We start from the raw sequence: 27,115 nt of genomic DNA, 5'->3' as shown, positions 1-27,115 counted from the left end.
TTTCCTCTCAGTTTCTTCAATTCTTCCGTTTTCTTTATGATTATTTTTCTATTTATAATTTGTTTTAATTTTGCTTCTAAAACGCTAACCACAGCACTCTCTCTTCCTTTACACTTAATTTCTGTGATGCTCCCCTTTTAAAAACATTACACCTTTTTTTCTTTTTTCTTTTTGCGCATGAAAAAGGTACACTGCAAACCCCAGTAGGTCACAGTGCATTAACCACACTAATAAACCCATTACACTGCAATAGAATGTGATCCAAATGAGAGAGAGGAAAAGGGTGTTGAGTGATGGTGATAAAGTAAGGAGAGAGGCTGATTTTGGCAGAGAGGAGTGGTAGTGGCAGGTGGGGTAAAAGCCTCACTGATACACACTCACTTTACGTATGTGTGCCTTTACAGCCTTCGTCTATTCATTACCTCCTTCTAGCAGCGTTCATTAACGGGAGGATCTGCCATCTTCTGCCAGAGCATTGCATCACTTTCTGCATGGCTCCTCTTCTTGAGCATTAGCATCATTGTGGGGCCAATTACAACTCTGCAGTGCCGTTCGGGGCCATAAATATCCACACAACGTATTCACAACCTGCCATGCTCCTGTGAGGAAAGAGAGGAAGCAGAGAGGAGGAAGGGAGGAAGAGAATATGGGACGCAGTGGCAGCTGAATGCAGTTTAAAATGATGTAGAATCCGATCACAGGAAACGTGTTTTGTTGCAGAATGGATAGATGTGGGTTTGTGGCTCTGCAGTGTCACAGCAATTAATAATTCAGTAACACCTCAGGAACAGTAGTTCAGGAATGAGTAAGGGGATCATACTGAGACTTTAAATGAGGAGACTAATATGAACATGAGTAACTATTATTTAATCATTTATTACCTATCCATCTACTTATATGAATTATAATTATCATCTACTATGTAGTAATCGATTACTAATAGACATTTTAACTACAATTTAAGTTTAATCAATAGACAATAGCTTTTTAATATGTCATTAAAAAGTAGTTTGTTCCTGATTTGGTGTTCACATATTTTTGGTAATTTATTATATTTCTATAATGTAATTCAATTGTTTTAATTTAATTAAATTTTACCCAAGTTTATTTCATTTTGCTATTCATTTAATGTTATATAATTGATTTAACTTCAAATTATGTAATTCAACACATTCATTTAATTTATTTAATTGTGTCTAATTATTTTATTATATTTAATAATTTATTTAATTATATTGTTTTATTTCATTTCCTTGTGTGTTTAATAGACTGCCCAAAACTTTTCAGTGCTCCTGGGCAACGAAAAAGTAACTCATGAGGTGTCACAGAGAAAACAAAAGATAAAGTGTCCAATTGTTGTCTGCTTGTCCCACTTCAGCTGGGATGGCAGAATAGGGAGACGGAAAATAAACCTCTGGTAGATGAAACCTACAAAGTGAGGTCTGTACTTGTAAGCACATATCCATTGGGCAATATACTTGAAACACATTTGGGAAAGTACTTTCTACTTACGTGGTCTTACTTGACAAAACAAGTCTGATTCTGGTCACCTAACATGCACAGACACTGTGTAGGTTTCCATGTGTGGGAGTGGATGACATGTTTGGTTTCCTCTGATGCTCTGCTGACACCATGTGATCGCTGCAGTAACTGCATCCACCAGTCGAGGGCCAATAAGGTGACTCCATGTGTGGGGAAATGCTGGGATTTGTTGCTGTGTACAGTAGCGCCCAAACAACACATTCATCACAGCAGACGTCCCTGCTCCTCTCCTAGTGTGCCGAATTGATGAACCATCAACGCAAGTTTCATCGCATTCACTTTGTATTGATAAAGCAATCATGCATGCTTTTTCTTCTGTGGATCATGGTTTTCCCCACTCTCAAGACAAATGGGGTGTCAGAATGATATTTTTCCCCCACACTTCTGCGGTTTGCTGAAGGGAGGATGTGGGCTCCAAACAGGGGGTCGCGACTGTTTTCTGTGGGAAATGAGTCACAGCTGGAGCTTTAAACTGAACTGTAGTTCACACCCTCATCCACCAACACGAAGGAATGAGAATCACCTCGATGTAGGGTTTAGGGGCTTTCTTTGTTGCAAAAAACTGATCAATACACAGACATAAAATTAACTGGCAACACTTGTGATGATTGGTTGCTACTTTTCTGTGTTTTGTTGTTTCTGTGTTGTTCTCAGTTTGAATATCTTTGGGTTTTTGGATTGTTAGTTAGATAAAATTAGCAGATTGAAGACAGTGAAGTGAATTTTTCAGTTTTCTGACAGTTTATTGACTAAATGACTTACTGACCTCCCAAATTTTTTAGATGAATCAATAGGGGAAAAAATCCTTAGTTGTATGCTGAGATACTGCATGTCCTTTCTATTTTAAAGTTACTCCTGAGATTTAATCTTGCACTTTTATAAAGTTGAGAGAATTGCAAGAAACAGATTTATGGAATCATTTTTAAAATCAAAGCAACAAAGGATGAAATATCCTGACTTTTAGTTCCTAGTAGGGTCAACCTTAGAAGACAATTCCCATAATACAACCTGACAGCATCATTTGTTACGCCCTTCCAGCCTGTTAAATACCCACATTTCAAAGTCTATAGACCCAGAAAATACATTTAGGGGATTTTTTTCTCAAATGTATAGAAAGCAGCACAATTTAACCAAAATAAGCACGACACTCTGCAGCAAGTATGACTCTGAAACATCACAGATGCCTCAATTTTTTTATTAATTCTTCTACAGTATACAAATATTCACACACAAAATGTTCTCAAAAAAACCCTAATGTCTCGTAAACTTTCATTTTCTCCTCATCTTGCAGTTCTGACTTCTATTTCCTTCATTGTGTGCTGTATTGTCCAAGACCTTTCAAATATATATATATTTTTTAAAACCGAGGCCACTGGATCCTCGCGTCATTGTGCCGTTCTGACATCCAGACACACCTCGTACACGGCATCGCGTCGCTGCTGAGACGGTCGTCACGTAGTCACATGACCCTGTCGAGCTAAGCTGCAGCCAGGACAGCCAGTCCAGGATGAAGGGAAGAAGGCAGAAATCACAGTGTGAAGCAGGAGCTCTTGACATCAGTGCGCTCGGAGCAGGCCCAGAGGTGAGGAACAGGACCGTATTGCATGGGTCAGCTTCGAGCTTAGTGTGTGACAGGGTGAAGATCTTGGTGTATCGATCAGATGTAGATCAAATAGTTCACAAATAATATTTGCCTTAAAATGCACGATACAGTACGGCCAGTGTAGTGAGTTGTCGATTACAGATTTATTTTTTTAAACATTTCTTTAATCATCTTAAACTTGACACCTGACACGTGTATTATTTAATGTGAGAGTACCGTGCATTTGGCAAAGAATTATTTGCACAGACGATTTGAGTAGAATCTGGTAGTGACACCAAGTTTTAGAAGGTGACAAGGTAATTAAGACAAAACATGGACATGGTATGTTGGTATGGCTACAGAATGCAGTTAATCAAGTAGTAAGGGACAGCAAGATTACAGGGAAAATGACACAGGCCATTGAACTGGTGTGGGTTAAATCTGCATATGCAATGAACATTCTTCAGTGAAGATCAGCTCATAGGAACCCCCACCAATATAAATCTATTTAAAAACATCTATAAGAACATAATAATGTGAAAACAAAGTATATATATGTATATTTATATATATATATATATTGAGACATGCATGAGCAGCAGCATTAAAGACACATCATATAATTTTGGCTCTGACATCATGTGTTGTGTCTCCAATGCCACTGCCCATGTATTCCTCTATTCTCTATATTTTTATTTAATATGTACTCCGCAAGCAGCGGCTCTTTCCCAAAATACCAGGAAAGCAGTAGTGCAACAAACTTTTAGCAGGATTTTTTTTCCAAAGGAAATAAATCAAGTATGTGAGAGTTCAGAAGCCTCCGTAAACCGGAGATGACTTGAAGCACATACGGCTCGTGACCCGAACACTTCACAAGATGCAATCCATAATTTGAAGAGGGGGAAGTGGTTCGGACAGAAAACTGTCAAGAAATGTTCTAAAAAAAAATCTTTTGACCTTTTTTTTTTTCACCACACACAAGAATTTTCTGAGTCACACTGTGCTTAAAAATAAGTTTGTGGACTGCACCTTTAGACCCCGACACTTAGTGACTTTTTGGTTCAAAATGAAAAGAAGACAGTAAACATGTCATGCGTTATGGCTGTCTGAATGACAGCTGGCATGACCTTTGACCTTTCATTGACTCTTCCTTGACCTTTGCAGGTTTCCTTGTGAGGCTGAGTGAACTAAATAAAATGGCATTATTGAAAAATAATGCTACCACTCTGGGAAACGTTTGAAGGCACCCAGACTGAGCTACATTCCATCTCTGAAGACAAAAAAAAGAGATAATGAAATGTTTTAGCTTACAGTGATGTCCATTTTTACATAGTATTAGGGCTAAAACAACTTTATATTTTTATTTTTTTCTCTCACTATCTCACTCTGCAAGTTTTATTTTTTCTTTTTAAATAGGCTTTTGATTTTAGAGGAGGAGCGCTTGGTTTTCTCTCCATTGTCGCTTGAGTCTTGGGAAGAGGTGCTTTGGAGCTTGTGTTCCCTCCCCACACTTCGGCCCTCCGAGTCTAGGGAGGTAAGAGATGGGTGACGCCCCACGTTGGGCAGCATGCTTGCGGGCAGCTGGCCAAAGCTGTAGGACTTCTCCAGCATACCGTTGTACATGCCCTTCCCCGTCTGAGAGGTGGCGTGCCCCTGCGAGAAAGTTGCGCTCTGGGACTCTGGTATGATGCGGGTGATGTCAGGCGAGCCTCTGTGTGCAAACTGGTGGTGCTCCAATGCCGGGGACGGCGAGGTGGAGGGTGGGCCGGAAGGGGTGGTGGCCGGAGTGGGAGGCAGAGGAGGGGGCGTGGAGTCCCTGAGACTGCTGCTGCTACTGCTGCTGGTGGTGTGGGTGGTGGAGGCAGGGAGCTCCGGAGTCTGGCTGAACAGCAGCAGCTCCTCGCGGGAGATCTTGCGGTAGGGCGTCTCTGAACCTGGTATGCAGGGGTTGTGCGGCTGCTTGCGGCCAATGGAAGAGCTGAGACACTCTGTGTCAGAGCTGCCATCCTGAGCGGTTTCCCTATGAGAGGAGAGCAGACACATATCACATCTGCCAAACTTTAAATATCACATGTCAAATTATGAGGGGGAAAAAAGGTATAAATTAAATTTCTGCCATCAGTGCCCATGAAAATGTCTCTATTTCTGTAACTTTTATGACTGGAATTGTAGTTAATTGAACTGTAGTGCTACTTCTGTGTGAGTCTCATGGTGCCAAAAACAAATCAAATGCAGTTAAATGTCACATAGGTGGAGCACTGTGTGACGGATTATGTTTAAACTCAGGAGGACCTGTAAGTGGAATTATGAATTTTGACATCATGTCATTTTAATCTCATAATTTAACCCTGACTAAACAGTTGAAATATCAGACTGATATTTTACCAAAGGGGTCCTCTAATAAAAAATAGTGTGTTCATGTCATGTGGGAGTTCCCACCACTGGTAATAATAACCACTTTAAGCAGTATAAATATTGTATACATAATTGTTCACCATAAAATATTATTAAATCAATTAAAATAAATAAATTACTTAATTTAATACATACTAAATAATACATATGTGTAACTTCATATGGATAGAGCACCATGCACACAACTTTTTTTAGCCACTTTTTTTCTTGGGGTTTTGTCTTATAACACATTAGTACAGCAAACTGGGGAACAAGTGCTACTTAATCATGTTAAACATTAATTAATGATGGTGTATCGTGTGCAGCTTCCATTGGAGGTAATTCATGCATCTTCCACACTACATTAACTGATAATGAATATTACCATTTAACCCCAATTTAAAGCGTTAGTAAGAACGTCTGGATAAAACACCTGTGAGTCCAAACTGTAAAACCATTCCGCGGCGTTCCGGCCACCGCTACATACCCCCTCCTATCCAAGCTGAACATGATATGTTCGTCGTCTGCCTCAGGGCGATAGGAGAGGGACGAGCTGGCCATGGACAGCAGGTCGGGGTCTGGAGACATCAGCGAGGACTGTGGGGAGCTCATCAGGCTCCGGCGGGAACGACACAGACTGCTGCTGCGCGTCAGCGAGGGCCGGATCAATGTGGTCGCTGAGGAAACGGTGATAAAGCACCAGTTAAAACCTTGTTACGATTTCTGCATTCATTTACATCAAAGCAGAAAGTGTCAAAATCCTCTGCTAGCTTTCTCACTTGTGAACTGTGGAATGATGGGAGGCGTATCCTCGTCCAGGTCATCCACTCCTCCTGCGATAGGGTAGGGAGGCACCGAGACTCGCGGCATCACCACCCAGCTGTGGTCTGAGTAGAGACTTGCTGTCAGGCTCGGCAGACCAGAGTTGTTGACAACAGGGAAGCCGCAAAGCTTCTCGATCTGTTGCCAACGGTGCAGCCGCTCCCTCAGGCATGCCGTTACCTCTGAGAGAGATTTCCTTAAAAAAAAACACAGATGAATGAGGGGTATGTTCCTGCACCAAAGTCTGTACATTAATTGTACTTTTTCAAATCGTGTCAGACTCGGTAGAAAGCCGTCTTTGCATTGATTAGTCAGGATTTGCACACAAGCCTGCTGGTTTTATATTCTTCTGCCTACTAAAGTGATCATATAAAATACTTTTTTTCTCTCTTTTATGTGACTTTTCCTTAAAGATCAAGGAATACTTTATCAGCTTGGGACAACTTGGATAAATGCAAGATCATTTAAGTTCTAAGTTTAGGAAATCCTAGGTGGTTACTGAACAAATTTAACAAAACTAAATTATGTGGTCAAGTCTGTGCCAGCTCTTTTACACTGGACAGTCAGATATTGTCACTGTTCAGGTTTCACACATAAAATCTGAGCTGACTTTTTGTGAAATAGCACCAAAGCCCTCACTTAAACTCTCAGAAGATGATAAATATTACATGTGTATGTATAAATATATATAGACAAACCTAAACATACTACAGATAACAGCTCCAGCTTCTACAAGGCAGATTTCCATACTTTCATATTGATTACATGCCAGCATAACATGACCTTCTATTCAATATGACACCTTCTATGTTACATTGAGTATCAATAAGTAATGTCATTGGCTCACATTACTACAAATCAATACAGTTGGTCAAGGACAGTGATGAGTCCTCTTGTAGCCATCTGTTTGGTTGTACATACAAATGCAAGTTATTTAAAATCAAACTGTGTGCCGCATTAAATTAATTGTGTGTGTGTGTGTGTGTGTGTGTGTGTGTGTGTGTGTGTGTGTGTGTGTGTGTGTGTGTGTGTGTGTGTGTGTGTGCGCATGTGTGTACGTGTGCGTGTGTGTGTTCTTACTTGGCTTCTAGTATCTTGTGGTCCACCTCGTCCAGTGATGAACTGTGGGCTACGTGAAGAGTTCCAAAAACAGAACTTCTCTTCTTTTTTATTTTCTCTGCCTGAAAAGCAAACCAAAACATTTCATTGATCATTTTTTGACTTCACCTCTGTGGTCGGATGTTATTTAATTATGACTGGTTTTAAGGATTCTTGAGAGCTTGTTTTGATATCATGTTTCTTGTATCAAAAATAATACTCATACCAGGATGGAAAAGCCTATGAAACAACATTTATTTTAACAGTATTATCATATCCCCACTGTGACCCTGATTAATGAAAGTGAGTTCTGTGAGCGGCTCTTTAAGGCAACATAAGGCTGGACTGACTGCAGGTGAATATGGACTGTCTGAACTCTGAAACGAGGCTGACATCAAGTCATTAATCAATCAATCAATCTACTGTACGTTTGCACATATCCTCTCTATCCCTTAATTAAGGTTACAAGTAACAAAACAAAAAAGAGCAGTACACTTAAAACATAATTTGGCCTTTATAAAAAAAATTATTTCTACCACCGATATGTTTGCTGAGACCTGTTGTAAACATTTTTGGCAGCATTTAATATGGATGGCCCCTGCCAGTCAACACCCAGGACATAAAAGTCTATGCCTTTAACATATGTTTAAGTTTATAAATGATTATACATATATATGTAATCATTTCAAGCTATTTTTATCAGTTTAAAGCAGAATCTAGTCAAATGCATTAATTTAATAAATCTAAATCAATGTTTCATTACGAGAAATATAAATTCAAATTTCTGCAATTTAAATATTGTACAATCTCTGCTCGCTAATCACAAGTATTTTTTTCTTAACACTTGTTATCACCTTTGTGATATATAGAGCAAATTGATGCTAGAAGGTCTTAAATCCCATACCAGGTATGTCTGCAGGTTAGCTTAGTGGTACAAAAAAACCCACTGTGAGTCACTTTAAGTAAGAACATCTAAAGTTACCTCGTCCTTTGCGACGCAGAGCTGAAACTCAGCACTCTGTTTCTTGATATTGTAGTATTGAACTTCCACCTCGTGTGTGAGCTGGAGCCACTTCTGGAGAGCTTCAGGCACCGACTGCTCTGACAGCATCTCCTTCTCTGCTCGCTTCAGAGCCTTTCGCACCTACACGGGAGGTACAGAATACATCAAGGTTAAATTCGCTGTCAAATATTTAACAACTTTTCCCATGAGATTGTTGATCAAATACTGTAAGTGGGGGTGAGTGCTTTTTGAATTTCAAATGAGCCGCATTTTACTGTTCTTCAGGCTTCGCTGTGTAAAAATGAGCCCAATTCTGGCTCGTCTGCAAGTGGAGAACTCATTACCAAGAGGAACTGTTAGATATATTGGTGCTGTATTTTTTTATTTGAATGAAAATGGGGCAATCTTGTGGGTATGCAAAGAAGGCATTTTGTAGGAGAAATGAAAATCTAAAATGAAAAATATAAAATGAATCTTTTCATTTCGAAGTGTTAAAGCAGCGGAAATGAATACATTTACATGCATAAGTAATGTTCCATATATTGGCTCTTTGAATAGAATATTTAAAAGGTGATTTGTGTAATGATCATAAATGTCCTGCATACAGGATCCAATAGAATATTTCTGATGTCTGCATTGAAACTGAAAGTAGGCAGATCGTAAAAAAGATACTGTTTTTTGTTTTCATACCTAAGTAGCTAGTTAGCATTTAGGAGTTAGCTAGTTATAAATGTCTATAAAAGACTGAAGAAGCATTTATATCAGCCCCATAATACCTTAACATTTCACTTTCTGTGGCTCTCTTGAATTTGTATTCCACTTATAGCATATTTTATTACAGAGAAGATACTGTTAGCTCTCCATTTTGAATAAAAAACTGTTAAATTAAATGTCAAGTAGTAGCCAATTTGCTATACTTATGTGGCAGACCTCGCAAACTGGAGTCCACAAATTTAAGGTCACATCTATAAAACAGTCTATAAAACTGTTGACAGGACACTTAGAACTACAAATAAGGTCAAATATATTATGAATTGTTATGCATGATGGTTCTAATTCTTTATATAAAACTTTCCTCAAACCTAAAAAGCTAGAACCTTTTTGGCATAAGCATCAGACGACTTTCGTCCTTTGATTGAATAGGTGCTTTGTGTGATGTGTCCAGCTCTTATAATACATCCATGAGTGTTGTTTTTTTCAATTTTTGCCCACTTTGGAAAATCCTTCACAATTTTCACATAACACCCCAACTTTGCTTGATTTTGCTCCTTTCTCAATTTTTTTTTGCATTTCGGGGAAACATGCAGTCTGGGAAGCCCCACCTGTACTAGCTCCTCCTCAGCATATTTGAGCCGGCTGAGCTCACATTCAGCGCCCTCACGTAGCTCTCGAAGCCTGTGAGCCTCCTTTTTGGCTCCGGTGATCTCGTCTCTCATCTTCTCCTCAAGGTTTTGTTTCTCCACAACCACCGTCCGGTTCTCTTCCTGAGCTTTTTCTAGCCTGCGAGACAAGAGGAAAAAGAGAATATGACACTTCACCAGTTGAGAATATAAACATTTGACATATCTATCTATATCTATGTATTGGTATACATTAAATTAAAACCAATTTCTTTCTCTTACCGGTTCTGCATATCAAGTAGACTCTGCTCAGCATTTTGCAGGCTCTCCAGATCCTTCATCATCTGAGAGACGTGCACCCTGCTGGACTTGTTCTGCACGTAGGCAAACCAGCAGCCCCCAACACCAATCACTATGGAAATCATTAGGATGAAGTCTTTCATCCAGTTATGCTGTGGACCTGCAGTGGGGAGGCAAGAACATTGGTGGCTTTTACAAATACTATACATGTTACTTTAAATAATTAAGTCTGAAATATTGTGCACACTTACGGAGAGGGGGGCCAAAGAGCACTGCATCTAGTGCCTTTAGATTTAGTTTTTGTTTATGTCGTTGGTCTAATATCTTCAGCTGCATTGACATAAACAACGGTTCATTTGCTGCTATTCTGAAACATGGACAGAAAGAAAGATCTACAGTGAGAATCAGAACATTTAGTGCATGCAGTTAGATTTCAATTGTGTCTATACAGTCAATGGGCCCTATCTTCCCAAAATAGGGCGCAGGTGTAGATGCAAGTCTTAATTCCTGGCACATTGCGCATGTGGGTGTGAACAACATATTTTTCCAATTTTCTCGACCATCAGCACTGGTGCACTCTGGGCTCAGCCAGGTGCAATGTGGCAGAGAGACTGAATATGTTATTAGTGGGAGGAATGCATAATATCCAGGTGGAGTCGAGGCGGGTTTCAATAATGACCAATCACATGAGCTCCTCTCATTCCTTTTAAACACATCAACAGATGAAATGAGAGGCTGAGTGATAGTGAGAAATGAGTTCACCTCTGTAAAGCACCTGATGTTCCAAATTACATATTCAGGACACCCCAAATATTAATTCATAAAACATCAATCCAAGTATGCTGACAATGTTATAATGAAAATAAAAAATGATGTGTGGTATGCAGGGTGTGCTGCAGCTGCTGGTATACTGGTGCAGCTGCTTATTCTGTGCAAACAATTAAAAAAGGATAATTAATACATTTAAACTCTGTATATACAATATCCTAAATAAATAGACCCAAATTCAGGTGTGGAACTTAGCTAGTTAGTGTTTGAAAACCGCACAGGTTGTATCACTGTTTTGTTTAAATATTTAAATAATAATTGAAGGTGTTAATGCCGTGCCAGCTGTGCTTAGAGTTAGCAGGGTTGTATTTAAACCTGTTTTGAAATGTTGTCATGAGTGTGTTTTATTTGTTCACGGCATACAGGATGTTGATGCATGCTTTCTCTGTAAAGGAAAGTCACAGGAGCTCCGGTTGTCAGACGCTTTTTACACACTGATTATATGCTAACATGCCCATGTGCAAAACAGGAAACTCACTGTAATGACCCTCATGACATGGCAGAAAATTCTCTAAACTCAGTTCATGATTTTATTTAATAAATATGTCCAGACATATTTTTAAATCATTATTATTTAGTCTGGGTTTTTTTTTTTTTTTTTACAATTTTTCAACTGAACAGGGTATTTAATTTGCTGCAGCTGAAGTGCTGCTAAATAAAACCGGTGCTGTTTTGACACATGCTGCACATGTTTGAAAAGCACAGGAGCGTTTTCGCTGCTGAACCTGGAAGACATTTTTCTATTCATGCCACAGCAGGAAGGCTTAATGTGAGAAAATATTAGTTAAATAGCCTGTTGTCAACTCTTCAACTTCTTTGACTACATTACATTGCTGAGCCAATGAAAGTCATGAAAAAACACATTTAACAAGAAAGTGAGGGAAACAAAAAGGTTAACTGTGAGAATAACAACAGGCAGTAATCCCTGTCTTTTTGTGTTGTGGTGCTGAATGAGAGAGCTCATGTATATGTATATGTCACTATTGTTTACATGGTGTGAACTACTGTATGTAACTGTAAGTTGTCTCACCATTCGTGTCTTTCTATTTTACTCGCTGTTACAGCCTGTCTAAATCCTTTAATAAATAAGGACAAACTAAATTCATAACAGATATCTTCTTTAGTGTCTAAAGTGTAAATTCTCCTCCCGTGTCAAAAAAACCTGACAAAAACTAATTCTAAGAGGAACAATAAATATAAGTACAAAAATGGTGAATTGATTATAAAAAGTGATTCAAAAATGGATGGATGAAATAAATCTCAACTAACTTTATCTGAAAATGATCAGTACTGGTCTTACAGTCTTATATCACTCACACTGATACTCTGAAGTATAGACATGATGCATATGCTGGCCACAGTGTATCAAGATCAGAGACACTAGATCACTCTCATGTGCACTCTGCCTAGTTTGACCTCCGTAACACCACCATCTTCTTCCCACGGGGGGCGTCTGCATACCAGCACCATCTTAAATGGCCCACCCAACATGGCAACCTGTGGAAACCATACCCCTTCGCTGTGACATCACTTCATGAGTCAGCGCCCACCGGTCCTGTGACGTAACACGAAACCTCTCGATAACTCCCGACTCTCACCCACCTTTCTGTCTACTCATGGCATATGTGCAGTTTGTGGGGAGTCACATTCCACAAGTGTCCCACCAGCATCTGAGTTTCTAATGTAATACCAGCACTCATATTTCTTTGGTAACATTTACACCTTCACAATGCTATAGGTAGAATTACTGGATATAATTTGCATGCTACTTCAAGATGCAACTATTTACAGATTGTAATGATGGATGCATTTAACATCATGTGACCTAAATTGATTGACGCGTTTAGGAGGAACTTACAAAACCAGACTCAACATGAACAACAGATGAGGGACCTTTTCTAATAAAACAGCATAGGCACAAATACACTGTGGTGAAGAATCTACTTGTTTTACAGCATCTTTTTTTCCCTTGTGTTGCCTTTTCTGACCAGCAGTGGGCAGCATTACACAGAGTAATGAAAACTAAAGCTGCCTTTGGGTATTATAGCAAAGATCATAATAAACATCCCATTAGAGGCAAAACATGACATTAACACAATTTTATATTAAAGTGCAGAGCAATATTGGTATGTTTTGCCTTATTAACAGCAGTGCTGAAGTGGAGCAGTGGATGCATAGCACAAGTTGTGTTAATATTAGGTTGTGAGTGATAAAGAGGTTGCTTGAGGTGAGCTGCACTAACCTTGGTAACGTGTTCCCTGTGACCCGGAAGTCCCTGAAGTTTTTCTCATACTGAGGCAGCTCCACTGAGTCCTTCAGCCAGTGCACCGTGTCCTCCGTGGTCCAGTTATGGACTGATAAAGGAGGAGGAGAGAAAAGAAGGCAGTTTTAAGCATTCAGTTAACCATTTTATGAACAGAAACTCAGAAGTGAATTCCTTAGAGCTTTGAATCCTCTTTTTGTTCTTCATACTTCTTTATATGTTACTGTTTTCTGAATTTGACTGTTGTTAATAAAGTTGAGAGCGAAAAAAACTTTATGTATTCAAGTATACATTTTACATAGTCCGAATTACACTAAAACCAGCAATGAGTGTGACTCAGCAACCCATGAAACTTCACTTTAAGTTCCCCTAGTTTGCATTTATATGCTATATATAGTTTATAACACAATATAATTGTAGTTATTAGCAGACATTTTAAGTGTTTATTAATGTACAGTATTTGCCAACAATTATAACTTCACCTACATAGTCATATATTATTGTTAGTGTGTTTTACTATATTGCCATTCATTATCTGGACCCAGTCATGAACACCCACAGGAGTTATAGTTGTTGATAACACTTAAATCTATTTAAACCACATTTTAGTGTGTTATAAACAATTTATTAACCTGTTTATATACTTCTTATGAAGGCTAGATAAGGAAGAGAGATATCAAATATTTCCTTTCATTTTTTTCGAATATATATAACACATGGTCGTTTCAAGGTGGCAAAGGCAGTGTAGGTTACCATAAGAATCCTTCAGCCGCCTTGTTGCAGTTAGTAACTGAGTGCTATGATTACTTTCTGCAGTGTGTGTGTTTATTTCAAGTACTAAGAAAGCATGAGAGCATGTTAAAAAAAAACTTTCTCCAAAGCCTCTTAGCTCCACAGATACTTGCCTGAGTGATAAACAAACACTGGCACATGTACAGACTGAGAGTCACAGATTGGGGGTTTCGTTCCCAGACAAATCGCAGATGTGTTATTACAGATGGTGAATAAATGAGCCCTTAAACTTTAAGGAGTATTTGCATATGTACGTAATTCACCCTCTCCATCAGCCCTGGGAGTGTTTAGCCCACAGAAGTCTTGTTGAGTTTTCAGAGGATTTAAGGAGACACCATCAGCCTATCAGGAGAGTGTTTCACCTGCTTTACTAGAAATCACACCTGTGTCATGTGATTTGGTGTATCTTTCGATCCCTCTTCCTGTTCTCATACTTTATTAGATTCACTTTACACGGAGAGTAAATTCTCTTTCTTTACCTTCAGAGATCTTCCAGCTCCTCCAGAGTTCCTCCACAGTGATGTGCTGGTCTTCTCGGTGCAGGTTGCTGTGCTTGTTGGTTTGCTGCTGCTTCATGTCTTCTATTATAAACTACAAAAAGAAAAGAAGGCAGAGTAAACTTTTCCAGGACTTTCAGAGATGTCACAATAAAGTATAGTTTTGTTAGTTTACAACGTTTTGCTTTCACTGAGAACTGTAGGGGAGATTCTGCTTGTCTGTGTTTCCATGTGTAGTTTTGACAGAGAGAGCTATAAAGAACTGGCTTTGCCTAAAAGTCTGGCTTCAGATCACACACACACACACACACACACACACACACACACACACACACACACACACACACACACACTTTCTTTTCTCTCTCCTTTCTTCCTTTTAGGGTCTTTGAAAAGAGAAAGAGACCCATAGCGGAGGCATCACTTCCACCTGTGTGTGCATGTGTGTGTTTCAAGTTTCCGGCTGTCCTCCTTTGGTAGCTTAGAACTAAATGCCACTGCAGAGAAAGCCACGGTAAAAAAAACCCAACCAAAACAACAAAGAATTGCCTGAACACCAGCAGCATTAACAAGGATCATGGCTGACTACCAAACACCTCGAAGCATTCATCTTGAAGTATGTTTATGTGTGTGGCCTTGGCATAAAACTAAACTTCTAATTCACGTCTAATTCATACAGTCTAGCTGCTTTGATAATTAATTAGCCTTTAAAAAATACTGCAGTTAGTCTAAAAACATGCACTGTAACTATGTTGGGTGCTTTGGCTGTATTCTCTGTATTAAGTTAACATCTAGTGGGTGTTTTACAATGCAAAATTATAGTCATTTGAACTAGATAAGTAAACACCTATGGTAGATTTGAGGTGAACTATGTCATTGGTTCACCAAAATTACATTTAGGGTTCGTAGTGCTTTTTCAGTACTATTGTATGTCAAGACCTGATATGACCAGACTCCTAACACTCAAATGACAACACAATTACCTCTCAAAGTTAGCTAGCTAAACTGTAACTAGGTAAACACTGGTCAGAAACTGGATTGGGCTTCAAGAAAGTACTATGATGAATTTGTAATTAGTATTAAAAGTTTAAACTCTGACACTCACCCACCATTTGGCATCCATTTTGGCCCTGCAGTTAACCACATGGACTATTTTTGATCATTAGACCTTGAGATAAGTTTAGCAAGTAAGATTTTCAAAGATTTTTTTTTACAACGTTGGCCCGCCAGACTAGTTTGAATGTAGAGAGACAACACATTTTTGAGGTTTCAGTTGTGCTCTGCTACGCAAAGTAGCTTAATATCGATACATTTATTACTGTAAATTATCAAATTGATGTAACTCTTCGTAGCATTAGCAGTCTATGAATGTTCAAGCATCCTGCAGGTATAGTAATGGATGGTAAAAGGTTAAATTAATAGTTAGAAACATTATCTAATCCAATTTCTTGCCAAGAGTAACATTAGAACACTAATATCATTTTTATATCTGTGTGCTAAGTATGGAGCTGGAGCCAGGGAGATGTTAGCTTAACATAGCATAAACCCAAACACTTTATCACGTTATATTTCAGTTTGTGGACAAATGAGACACAACGTGTTATCTAATGAGGTTTAGAGGTGCTGGTAGGTGTATTTTCTAACTTTGGACAGAGCCAGGCTATAAGGTTCCTACTTTATGCTTTGCTAGGCTAACCACCCACTAGCCACACTGAGCATTCAGATGTGAGAGTGGGATCAAATGACTCATCTAAAAAAGCTCTGCAAATGAAGTGTCTTTCCCAACATTTCTTAAATTCAATTCCTTTTATCTGGACATGTCCTAGTTTCGGAAGCCTAAATTATTGGTCCAATAAAATTACCACAAATGCTGATGATCTAACGGTGTATAAATTGAAGTAAACACACCTGAAGCTTCTTTGTTTTATTTATTGGATTACTCATAGATACGGAATGCTGGAGTTGCATGCAACATTTTAATATCAATATATTATGTGTATAATGTAAGCAGTAGGCATGCTCATGTGCAGCTGTATGCTATTAATCATTGCTGAGGGACACATAAAGACAGACTTAGCTGGTAAAACCGCGAGTAAACATGTCTAAGCAAAAGCTTAAATTTGCAGAGGAATTAAAAGTTGCGTTTCAACTTCGGTGTGAATAGTCAGGAGCTGAATGTACTGTTTGAGGTACTAGCACATACTGTCAGTAGCAAATAGAAGCTATAGAAACCTCCTTTTGTATCTAAAGTATAAAAATGCTGCAATAGAATTGACAGGCTTCAGAATTTTCTGTCACCTTAAACTGAAATTGCAGCTGAAGTCGCTCTGGCATGTAACTCCATTGTGAATCACAGTGCAGATCAATAAGTTTCACATATGACTTGATAAAGACAGCAGATCCTAACACAACTTGAAAAATGTCATGTGCCCACGGTAAGACAGAAGTGAGTCAATGCTCGACTGCACCAACATTGTTCCCATCATCCTTAAAAGCGGTTTACTTATCATGAAATAGACACGGCATGCATGCAGATGGTGTGGTCACTGTCTTCAAAATCTACCTTCTTTCACACATGTCCACTGTGTGCATTAGTGCTGCAAGTGTGAAATTGAATACATAATGGCAGCCTGGTGCTGAGAGCCTGCCTGCTGCACATGTTTCCAGCATTTTTCCTGTCACTGACAAAAAAATCTCCCGCAGTGATCAAAGAATTGAAATGAAAGTGTCCTCTGAGATTCACTTCTGGCACATGCACTCGATATACAAAGCACAAATTCAAGAAATAGGATGAGATGGTACTTAAGTTGTCAAGGTGAACAAAGATGTTGGGCACTCATTTCTCTTACACTGAAGAGATTACTGGCTTAAAAGCATGACAGACATTGTGTGAGGGTGAAAATGCATGTACTTCAGTGGACAACACCCATATTAAGAGTTATTTCATGTGGACGAATCTGAATCACCAGCCTGTATCAAACGCTTGTGGGATAAAGGTGTGCCAGCTGGTAATACATGGTGCTTTTATCAGCAATTTAACACTTTCAAACACTGACCTAGTGTGTGACCCAGGATTAAACACACATTCAACGTGCATGTTACCATTAGCGACAGATTGTGAGAAAATACAGGGGGTGTGGCCATTTACTACAGACCCTGCCTGACGCTACATGTCTTTATTCAGCATGATTGGGTTTTGATAGCAGTTTATCAAATCTGAACCCAGTATCATATTTGCTTACCAAATCCAAAACCAAATCTCTTATCAAACCTATTAACCTATTTACTGTAGGTAGTTTGAGGGAAGATGATAGCGAATGCCTACACACAAATAAAACATCTCCGAACTATTATAAGCATAGTATAAACAGTTTTAAATAACTAAAATTCAAGTTACCCTAACCCTAACCTAAACAGATGCAACTTATGACATTTAGTCAACATTGGCAGTTTAGGTAAATAAGTAATGACTTTGATTTTACCCACTTGGAGCTGAATCTAAAATGAATCAGCTATCCCACCAAAACTCCAAAAACTCCAACTCTATTATTTAGTCTCCTAGAAGGTTCGTGCAACACTATAAAGCTTTACTGCATTAAAGAACAGTCAGATATATGGCTATAGGCCTATAGGCGAACACTGACATAAACACAACACAGTAGCACAGCACTAACTACAGATTTATAATGAGCTTAAAGCAATACTACACTAACTTTATAGTTGCTGTTATAGCCTGTATTCACTCAGGTCAAAGTTATTCCTGAGGTCTTTGTTTTGGTCTGAAAGGGCCTTTTAGCACACCAGTAGTGGACAAAACACTCCGAGAAGCCTGAACTCTTTGCACAAGGTTGTTTTTCTTCTTCACCTTCTTCTTACACAATGCAAATGCAAATGAGTTCTCTTGCTGACGTTGAGACCGGAACAGAGTGAAGGAACCAACTGTCTGCTGAGTCACTGTAGAGACCACAATGTGTGCAATACTATTCCAAATAAATGTCTCCCAAAGCCCTTAATGCTCACTGTACTTTATGAGAAATGAAGTGCTGCTGGCAAAGACGCGGTCGTCAAGGATACTTGCCAGAACACATGAACAAGAATAGGAAAGTCCTGATGAATGAAGGTGAGCACTAAGACTTACTTTTGAAAAAAAGACTTATAAGGGCAGTTTTTGTATGATTTTTTAAACATATTATCACCATAAGCTGCTACATTAGAGCATTAAACATGTAAGTGGTTGAAGTGCTGCGTCATGAAACTTCTATTTCCAAGCAGACTGGGAGAGCAACTTTGCATATGATCAAAGGAGGCTTTGTGGTGCTTTATGGAGTCATATAAAGTAAGTGGTGAGCCGCACATATAAAGATAGGTCTTTGTGTGGGTGCCTTGTGGCTTCTGTGGTTAACAGTTTAGATAGCATGATAGCTGTGTTAATTACAGCCACGGTGTGTAGCCTACTGAAATGTCAGAGGACCGCAAACAAAAAAAGGGCACATTCAGGAATAGGCTAAAATAAGCTCGACCGCTAGAGAAGGAATAAAGCAGGCTTAGATTGTGTTTACACTTTGATATGATCGTAAACGCGTCTTCCACTGGGTAACAAAGAGTTTAAGAGTATGAGATACTGAAATAGGACCAGCACTCTGCCCTGAAAAGACAATAATACGAACACTTATTCTATACGTACACATGCACAGAAAGGGCTAGCACAGAAAGGGTATGACACATCGTCAGACACTGGCAGGGGCAAACACACACATACACACGCACACAGTAGCAAACAAAGACATATTTGTTCATGTCAGATTCCAGATAAGGGGTGGGCTGAGTTTGAGACTCTTCCCATGAGCCTCTGCTCTCTCTAGCAGTCTACTGTGACTCTGTTCTCCGTCGGTATATACTCAATCTGTCCACATCATCTCATTTAATGAAAGTTATTATCCATCGCTTATCTATCAGCATCACCTTAAGTGGGTTTTTCTTTTTTTCTTTTCCTACTTCAGTGCCCGCTCAAAACACATTTATATCAACCTGATTAAAACTTGGTGATGAGAAACCGCAGAAAGAGGATAATTAGTTTGATTAATTGTTATTAATATATTATAAATTTAGGGCAAAAGGTTTGGTATACTTGGACATGATTTATGAATTATGTGAGTTACTTGGAGCACTACTGATTTATCACACAACATCTCGGCAGTCTCAAATGTGAAACCATCACTTGCATGATAAAATCGTCCTCGTGCTTTTTCTTTTTTCTTTTTTTTTCCAAGATCAAAGGGGGCATCTAGTTTTAACAGAGCAGAAGATTGGTTAATAGCATTTTTCACATAGTCTGAGCTGTACTAAAGTTATCTTCAAAGCAGCGTAGGACTGCCATATTTGACCTTAAGGGGTTGGTTGACCCTAATTACAAAAAAAAAATTCTCACAAACCTTTATTTGTCTAAGTTTTGAGATATGTTTAAAGATTTCTACCCGTATACTATGGTGTGTGTGTGTGTGTGTGGACAAAATCACAGTGGCGTAACATCATATTGAGGTGAGGTTTTTGTTAAAGGAATAGTTCTTTGCTTTCGTGTCAAAGTTAGATGAGAAGATTGATACTGCTCTAGCTAACATGCTATATCTCGTTTGTAAAAAAACAAACAACATGTGGTTTCAAGGGGAGTTATGTGCTGCAGCTATTACTTGGCGACCAACGAGCAGGCGCAGTGACTTTCTGGCAACCTCACTGAGATGACAAGACTCCAAGAATACACTGCATCCGGCTGCTGGTTGATTAGTCAGCTTAAGAGGAGCTGGCAGGTGGATTGTTGAACTTTGGGGGGGAGCCGGGCCAGCTGTTTCCCCTTACTTACAGTCTTCATGTTAACTAAGCTAACTGCCGCCTCGCTAGTGCCGCACTTAACTCGAGCAAGATACTTACTAAGTATATCTTCCAAAATGTTTCTTTAAACTATTTTCATATCACAAGGTTTATCTTATTTGTTATTTTGGTGAACTGATCCCAACACACAAGTCCTCAAAGGTTGTATAAAATCTCTCTCTTGACGTTCCCTCCATAACATTCCCAGACAAGTCAACAAACACCTTCGAGAACATTCTCAGAAATCCTACTTTCTATAGATGCAGTCGAGATGCTGCATGAGCCTCTTCTGCTCATACCAGCCTAAATAAAAGGCACAGATGTAGAACTCACCAAGACACACACACACACACACACACACACACACACAAACACACGCACAGCAGCAGCAGCAGCAGCAGCACCCTGCTGTGACATGGGTTGTGTTCTTGCGATTTCAAAGTGATGCAACGCGTTCAAGCGGGCTGTCTCCTTGGCAGACTGGGAGCACGCAGCCCAGCACCCCGAGGAGAGACGACATGCACCTGCTGTCCCCCAGCGACTGTTATCAGCAGCAGACCCCTAGACGTCACCCAAAACCCCTGAGGACGCCCAGGCTCGCAGGGTGAGAGACAGGATTATGTTTAACAGGATTAAAGCTGCATTTGATTCCCAATAAAATTCTCCAACCGTCGTCACATTGCCCAAGCTTTTGGGGGACTGTGAAAAAAAAAGTGATTTGATTTTAAGACTATAAATACACACTTGTCAAGAGTTGTACATTTCTAGTTTGTATATATTTAGGCTGATGAGGCAGGCAGGGAGAAATATTTGACAGTTCTAAGATCTAAGACCAGAACAAGCAAATATAGCTTCAGGGAAAGCAAAATCGATCACTTTCTGGGAGTTTTTTTGGCGGTTTTCTGAGCACATATTAAAATAAACTTCATTTCACTTCACCTTCAACTGTCATATAATCTTGGCAGTGCACAGTAATGCAGGTAAAAATAGCATTATGCAACAAAAACTGCCAATATCACGATAATTGATTCTAACAAAACTGCTAACTGCTTCACTGGAGAGCTACGTGTGATTTATCACAACACTGCAGCACCAAATATCAACTTCAGAAGTGCCCAAACCCTTTTGTTCAACACACTGACCGACTGTGATGGGACTGTCACTGGCTGGTTGTAAAAGAGAAGCAAGATTCGTGTTGGCTTTACCACTTCCTTGTTTGCTTACCCCGCCTCACCACTTCACAGTAAGTGTCAATATGTTTAAGCACACATGTTAATGGAGACTTTTTTGTGGTGTGTGACTGCGTCAAATGGCCCACACTGTTGGAGCCAAGTGTGCAAGTAGACCTGAGGAGCGGAAATCAATCAATAGGATGTAAAACTAAAAAAGAAGAAGGAAGGATGTATCCGTATACATGTAAATGTGATAAAATGGGGGTACTTTCACTATTTTTCACTACTCTCTGCACCCATGGATACCTCTCCTGTTGTGACCAAAACAGCAGTAACTCACAAGCTGGCTGCCAGCCGGATATATCCATTCATTCTCTTCAGATAAGCACAGATCTGTATAAGCAGAATCATGGACCAGCCGGCAATCGTAGGCGGTTGCATCTGTCATATCAATGACTCAGCAACCTGCAACTCATCTGTGTGTGTACTTTTATCTGTGCGTGGTGATATAAACTGTGAAACATGGGTTTGTTTTAATGTGTTCGCAAAGGGTTCATTTCCCTGTAGCTTAGCAACACTGATTGGTGTTAAGTTACAGAGAAATGTTCAGGGTAAAACACGTCTGACATTACAGGGCTTCCAGGTAACTCACAGGAACTGATAAGATATTAGATTTATAGCTGTGAAACACAATTTTCAGTTTGATGGAGACATTATGATGCGAAAGAAAACTCCTGATGTAAAAATAAGCATCAGCACAACAAAGGAAATCTTTGTTGTCAGATCTTTCTGTTAAGATCTTGACTGAGGGAGTCGTGAAAGCACAACATGCCAAAGTCTGTTCATGAATGACTTTAAAATGACCGAGCTGAGGATGCTTATAAGTGTCACACACACACTCTGAAACATCTTTTTTCATTTGCATGTGAAGAGCAGCTTTTCACGCCACAAATGTACAGGGTTAAACCACACTGGTATTCAGATAGTCGATCCATTGCTTCCTTGAATCTCCCTACAGAGAAAGCATGGACTAAGATGTATGTGCTTACAAGAACTCACAGTATCATGTGTTCAAATAGGGGATAAAGTTCTGTGTAAAAGAAAAACATTTTTTGTGTTAAAAAAGACCTCCGACTTCTTCTTTCCCCATCATATAAGCCTCTATTGACAGATTTTCTTACATTTACATTACACTGAAGCCAGTCAACATGCAACTGAATGTTGACTACAGCTACTTGTGTCACCACCGTCGTATATCTTCGCCGCCTGTGTGACAAGTCCTCGTGTCATCTTCACCGCCAGCAAAAGAATGCCCGACATGCATCACATGAAAAACTGGATATCCTGCCCACGGCTAATGTATAAGATTACAAATTTGACCATCGCTTTAGTCGTCCCCTCACATTTTTGAAGTAGTTGCTGGGGGGTGAGAAGAAGAGAGCTTTTATTTGTATGGGTATAAGGTTTCAGCAAAGGGGGAAAAAGGGGTGAGTGGGTGAGGAGATAGACCTTGTCACATCAAGACAGACGTAGGCTGACATACCGTTAACATACCTCAGACATTTTACTTGTCATTGCCAGGAAGAGACTGACATTGTACCAATACTGACAGCAAACAGTGTCCATATCAGGTCAGTTTTATTTTTAAACCCCAAAAATCACAAATCACAAATTTTCCTGCTGAAGGAACAAGCGGTAAGAAATTTGGAAATTTGAGGAAGAGGAAGAGGAAATTCAACCTGGAGTCAAACCACCAACCCTGCCAGACACCCCCAGAAAAACGACGTAAATAAAGACAACTGAGAAAAGTGTCAAAGTCTCATCTAACAGGAACATAGAAATGGCATCTTCCCTTCTACTGAACCCATTTTAATGGTCAGTTTTTACAGTATGAAATGCAGAAGAAAACACTGAAAGCTTAAGAGCAGATCATCTGACTATTAGTATCACAGTTGACATGATGCATTTTAACATGTAATATTAGCTTAACTATAATGAGCTGTGACTTAAAAGATAATGACTTTAGGATTCAGATAATTCAGGAAAAGCCAATGGGTGTAAAAGCCAGAACTGTGTTAGCTACTAGTTATTTTCATTTATTTTGACATTTTTAAAGTCAGGTTTTGACATTGTTGACATTCGTTTAAGCCCTAACGCCTTAAATGTAACTTCACAGGAGAAAATTGATTCAAAAGATGCATTAAGATCCTGAATGTGATTAAATCAGCTGTTTAATTTAGTGTTACGTTTTTTAAATGGCTGCAAGAGTGTGTGAGTGAAATATCATCTTTGCAGTGACATTTCAGGTCTTTTTACTTCATATCACAGTTAACCTGACAATGAAAATCCACTTCGTCCTGCGACAACATCCATAAAACCAACTGATAGACAGCCACTAATTTGATGATAGGGGCATCCATCACGTTATGAAACCCTGCTCCGCCAGCAACCGGAGGCCAGAGGAGAAGCTTGGGAATCCTCAGTAATGAGCAGCAGCCAAAAACAACTTGGGCTTTCTGCTGGACAGAAACAGCCATGACTCATTGCCCTTATAAAGACAAAGGGGGAAAACAGGACAGGGGGGCTCTAATACAGAACGCACTGGAATCACTGATTCATGCACAGATGCACATCCTCCAAATGTGGGCCGGGGTCCAGTTCTACCAGCAAGCCCTGGGGTCTTGACCAAGGTCCTGAATGGTTTCTTAAGAGTCGTGGACTACCAAGAGAGACACAGGGCACGGCAGGTCAGAGTGCTCTCAGATGTCAGTCCTACCCTTCTAGTCGCTCACAGAAATCTGTGCCCTCTCCCTCTGGACCCCCACCCCCGCCCCACTCACACACACACAACTTCGTCTAAAGTTATTTGATCACTAGCAAAGATTTAACAGCAACTTTATGTGTCTGTAAAGGCTTTTAATTGAACTAAAAGGCACCACACCTCAAAAAAAGTCTTAAAATTATATTTGTCTATTATATTTTAATACTGACACATTGAGGAGAGTGTGTGTGATAAAATAAAACTAGCAAAAATGCCTACAAGGATCTGTGTGTGTGTGTGTTTTTGATGATGTGACGCTGTGTTAGGAATGCTGACACCATTTTGGCCGCCTCCACTGATGACTAACACCTAAATATGAAAATGATTTGACTTTAAGGGCAGCTAGCAAGCCTGACACACTGCCATAGGCTGTTAGTGACTGTTAGCATTGTAAACTAAATATTTACCTCAAAGCTGTTTTCACAAGTGACAGTGCAAGTAGTCTTCTGTCAACACTTAAAACATTTACTAGCTGTTTTGAGTTTGGATAGCCAAATAAGCTAAAAATACTGGATGTTTGCTGAGGAAGTGACTCAGGAAAGCCTGTTTTAGTGGTCAAACATTTACGAGAAGACAAATAATCAATCGAAAAACAGCTAAACACAGCTTAAATGGCGTAATTTTACTGTTTACTGTTTAAGTCTTACTGGTCTTTCTTGCAAATATTACATAATATAGTCTCAAATATACACATATTTCAGAGAATATATTCTATGGAAATGAAATTAATAAAATAGGTGCAATATGTGCACAGTGAAAATGACTGAAAGACCTCTGATCAAGTAATATCACAAAGTAATTAGAGCCCGACTGATATGCCAGTCAGCCGATATTATCAGCCAAAATTTGTCCATCACAGATAAACTTGTATTGCTGTTTGTCGTCCGATATGTGCCAATATTTTTTAAGGGCAGAATTTAATGTATATTTATGTGTATTTTTGCCCTTTCAAGTTTAATATATGCATATAGGCTTTGTTTTTTATGTAGTTAGTTATTTGTATTTATAATTATTAAATTCCCAGTGAAGTTTGCTGTTTCAGTGCACATTTTATACCATAAACTTTAAAATATAATGGGCATTACATTACTTTACGTTATTATCTATTACATATCTGTGTCACAAGTGTTTGATAACAAATATGTTCATGTCTAAAAGATTAATGACTGACTAATGATACATTGATATCCACATTTTTTTACTGCCCAATATCGATATTGGCATCAGTGCCAATATCCACTATCGACTGGGCCCTAACAGAAATGAGGATGGCAAAATTGTTGAAATGATTTCAAATTTTAAAGAAAAAGGATCAACGTCCTGACCCTCAGGTTGGAAACCACCACTCAACCTCAGGGTCACAGGTTTGACCTTAAGTGTTGTTTACAACTTTTACACCTTCTCATGTGTCCTCCGGTAACACCTAAAGGTGACTTGACACCTGAACTCATAAATGTTCATCTATTTACAAAGCTCACCTCCACACTCTCGTTGACCTCTATTCCCCCGTCGTTGTCATCATCCAGCTGCTTGTGGATGTGGCGAAGGGCTTCCAGGCTGAAGCGGTCGGCATCACCTATGCATGGTGGTATCACGGTGAGACACGGGTCTGCAAGGGGACAAACAACGCAGGTTAGAGATGCGGGGTCAGGCCGAGGTTAAACCGCGGTTGGAAGAAGTTTACACAAGGATCTCCTATCCAGCTATTATGTCTCTAACAGATTAATAATTAGCATAAGTCCCCGTTATAATTACACTTTCAACAAGAGCAGGATATATACATGGATTTAGTCAATTTTAACGGTTGTTTCCAATGAGCTTTGCTGGAGGACACAGTTGTTGATTCAAGATCCCCTGACTTCCAGGGAACTGCTGCTGTAATTCATTAAAAACTGCACACCGAAATAACACGTGCCCAACAACGAAGATTACAATCCAAACAAAACAGTCACACAGAGCAAAACAAAATGACACAGCATCTATCTTAGCAATAGTTCAGTTGTGTTTACAAAGGTTTCTAGAATAAATATCTTTCATGAACCTTTTTCTTTCCTTTAAGGGTGAGCAAATTTGCTGAGGACATCTTTGGCATATACAGTCAGGCAACAAATATTAAGATGACTGTGTATTTCAAGGACTGTTTATTTCGCTAAGAGGACAGTGAAAGAGTGACATACTCCTGCGTGCACTCCTGGCAGGCAGTTTGCATTTACCTGGCTCCACCCGCCTTCAGGGAGAAGACAACCTCTTCCCCTCCGGGCATTTATTAAAACGCACGTTCACTTCCTCGTATGATTTCGAATAAGGAGAAGTTGTGACTCTGTACTTTTGAAACACTGCTCGTAGCAGGCATACTGCTCCTACCCTGCAATTTATGCAAGTTAACAAGATCACTTTTGTCAAATATATGCCTGGATTACATTTCTATGCTTGGGGGGAAAACGCATCTAAAAAGCATCACTTAATTAGAAAAGCACTAGTTTGTACATGTCAGATAATCCTCCAAAATCAAAAGATATACATTTCAGGCCACATTGCTAAGTCTCTCAGTCATTTGAGGTCAATTTTCAAATACTTAATTCAATTTAAAATACATTTTTAGATGCTTCTGGCTTAAGAGACTCCAGTTGTGGCTTTTGTGTTTTTTGTCACAATCTGCTGAAATGTTGAGCCTCTTCAGCATATAGTCCACTTCCGCCGGACTCTGTCGTGTGCTGTTGTCATTCCTGTAGCGTCCCTAGGCACTGTGCCACTGTACCACTGTGCCCCCCCCCCCCCCCCAGCTTGTTTTTATTC

The 27,115-nt window shown here is 39.4% G+C and overlaps 1 protein-coding gene across 1 annotated transcript in view; it reads right to left on the bottom strand.

The window, feature by feature from the left end:
* Positions 1-3,618: 3,618 nt before the first annotated feature.
* stim2b (stromal interaction molecule 2b) overlaps positions 3,619-27,115 on the bottom strand; it is a 40,935-nt gene continuing 17,438 nt past the window's right edge. Inside the window, exons 2-12 of the mRNA XM_062444529.1 lie at positions 25,798-25,928; positions 14,444-14,555; positions 13,152-13,263; positions 10,333-10,448; positions 10,064-10,241; positions 9,764-9,941; positions 8,421-8,582; positions 7,421-7,521; positions 6,298-6,536; positions 5,952-6,195; positions 3,619-5,144 (exon numbers count right to left, since the gene is read on the bottom strand). Of these exons, the coding sequence (XP_062300513.1) occupies positions 4,520-5,144; positions 5,952-6,195; positions 6,298-6,536; positions 7,421-7,521; positions 8,421-8,582; positions 9,764-9,941; positions 10,064-10,241; positions 10,333-10,448; positions 13,152-13,263; positions 14,444-14,555; positions 25,798-25,928 (2,198 nt within the window). The 3' untranslated portion in view covers positions 3,619-4,519. The remainder of the gene's footprint in view (positions 5,145-5,951; positions 6,196-6,297; positions 6,537-7,420; positions 7,522-8,420; positions 8,583-9,763; positions 9,942-10,063; positions 10,242-10,332; positions 10,449-13,151; positions 13,264-14,443; positions 14,556-25,797; positions 25,929-27,115) is intronic.

The sequence above is a fragment of the Scomber scombrus genome, chromosome 23 (assembly GCF_963691925.1).
Source record: "Scomber scombrus chromosome 23, fScoSco1.1, whole genome shotgun sequence".
NCBI classification, from domain to species: domain Eukaryota; kingdom Metazoa; phylum Chordata; class Actinopteri; order Scombriformes; family Scombridae; genus Scomber; species Scomber scombrus.
This window is presented reverse-complemented; position numbering and strand designations above follow the sequence as displayed.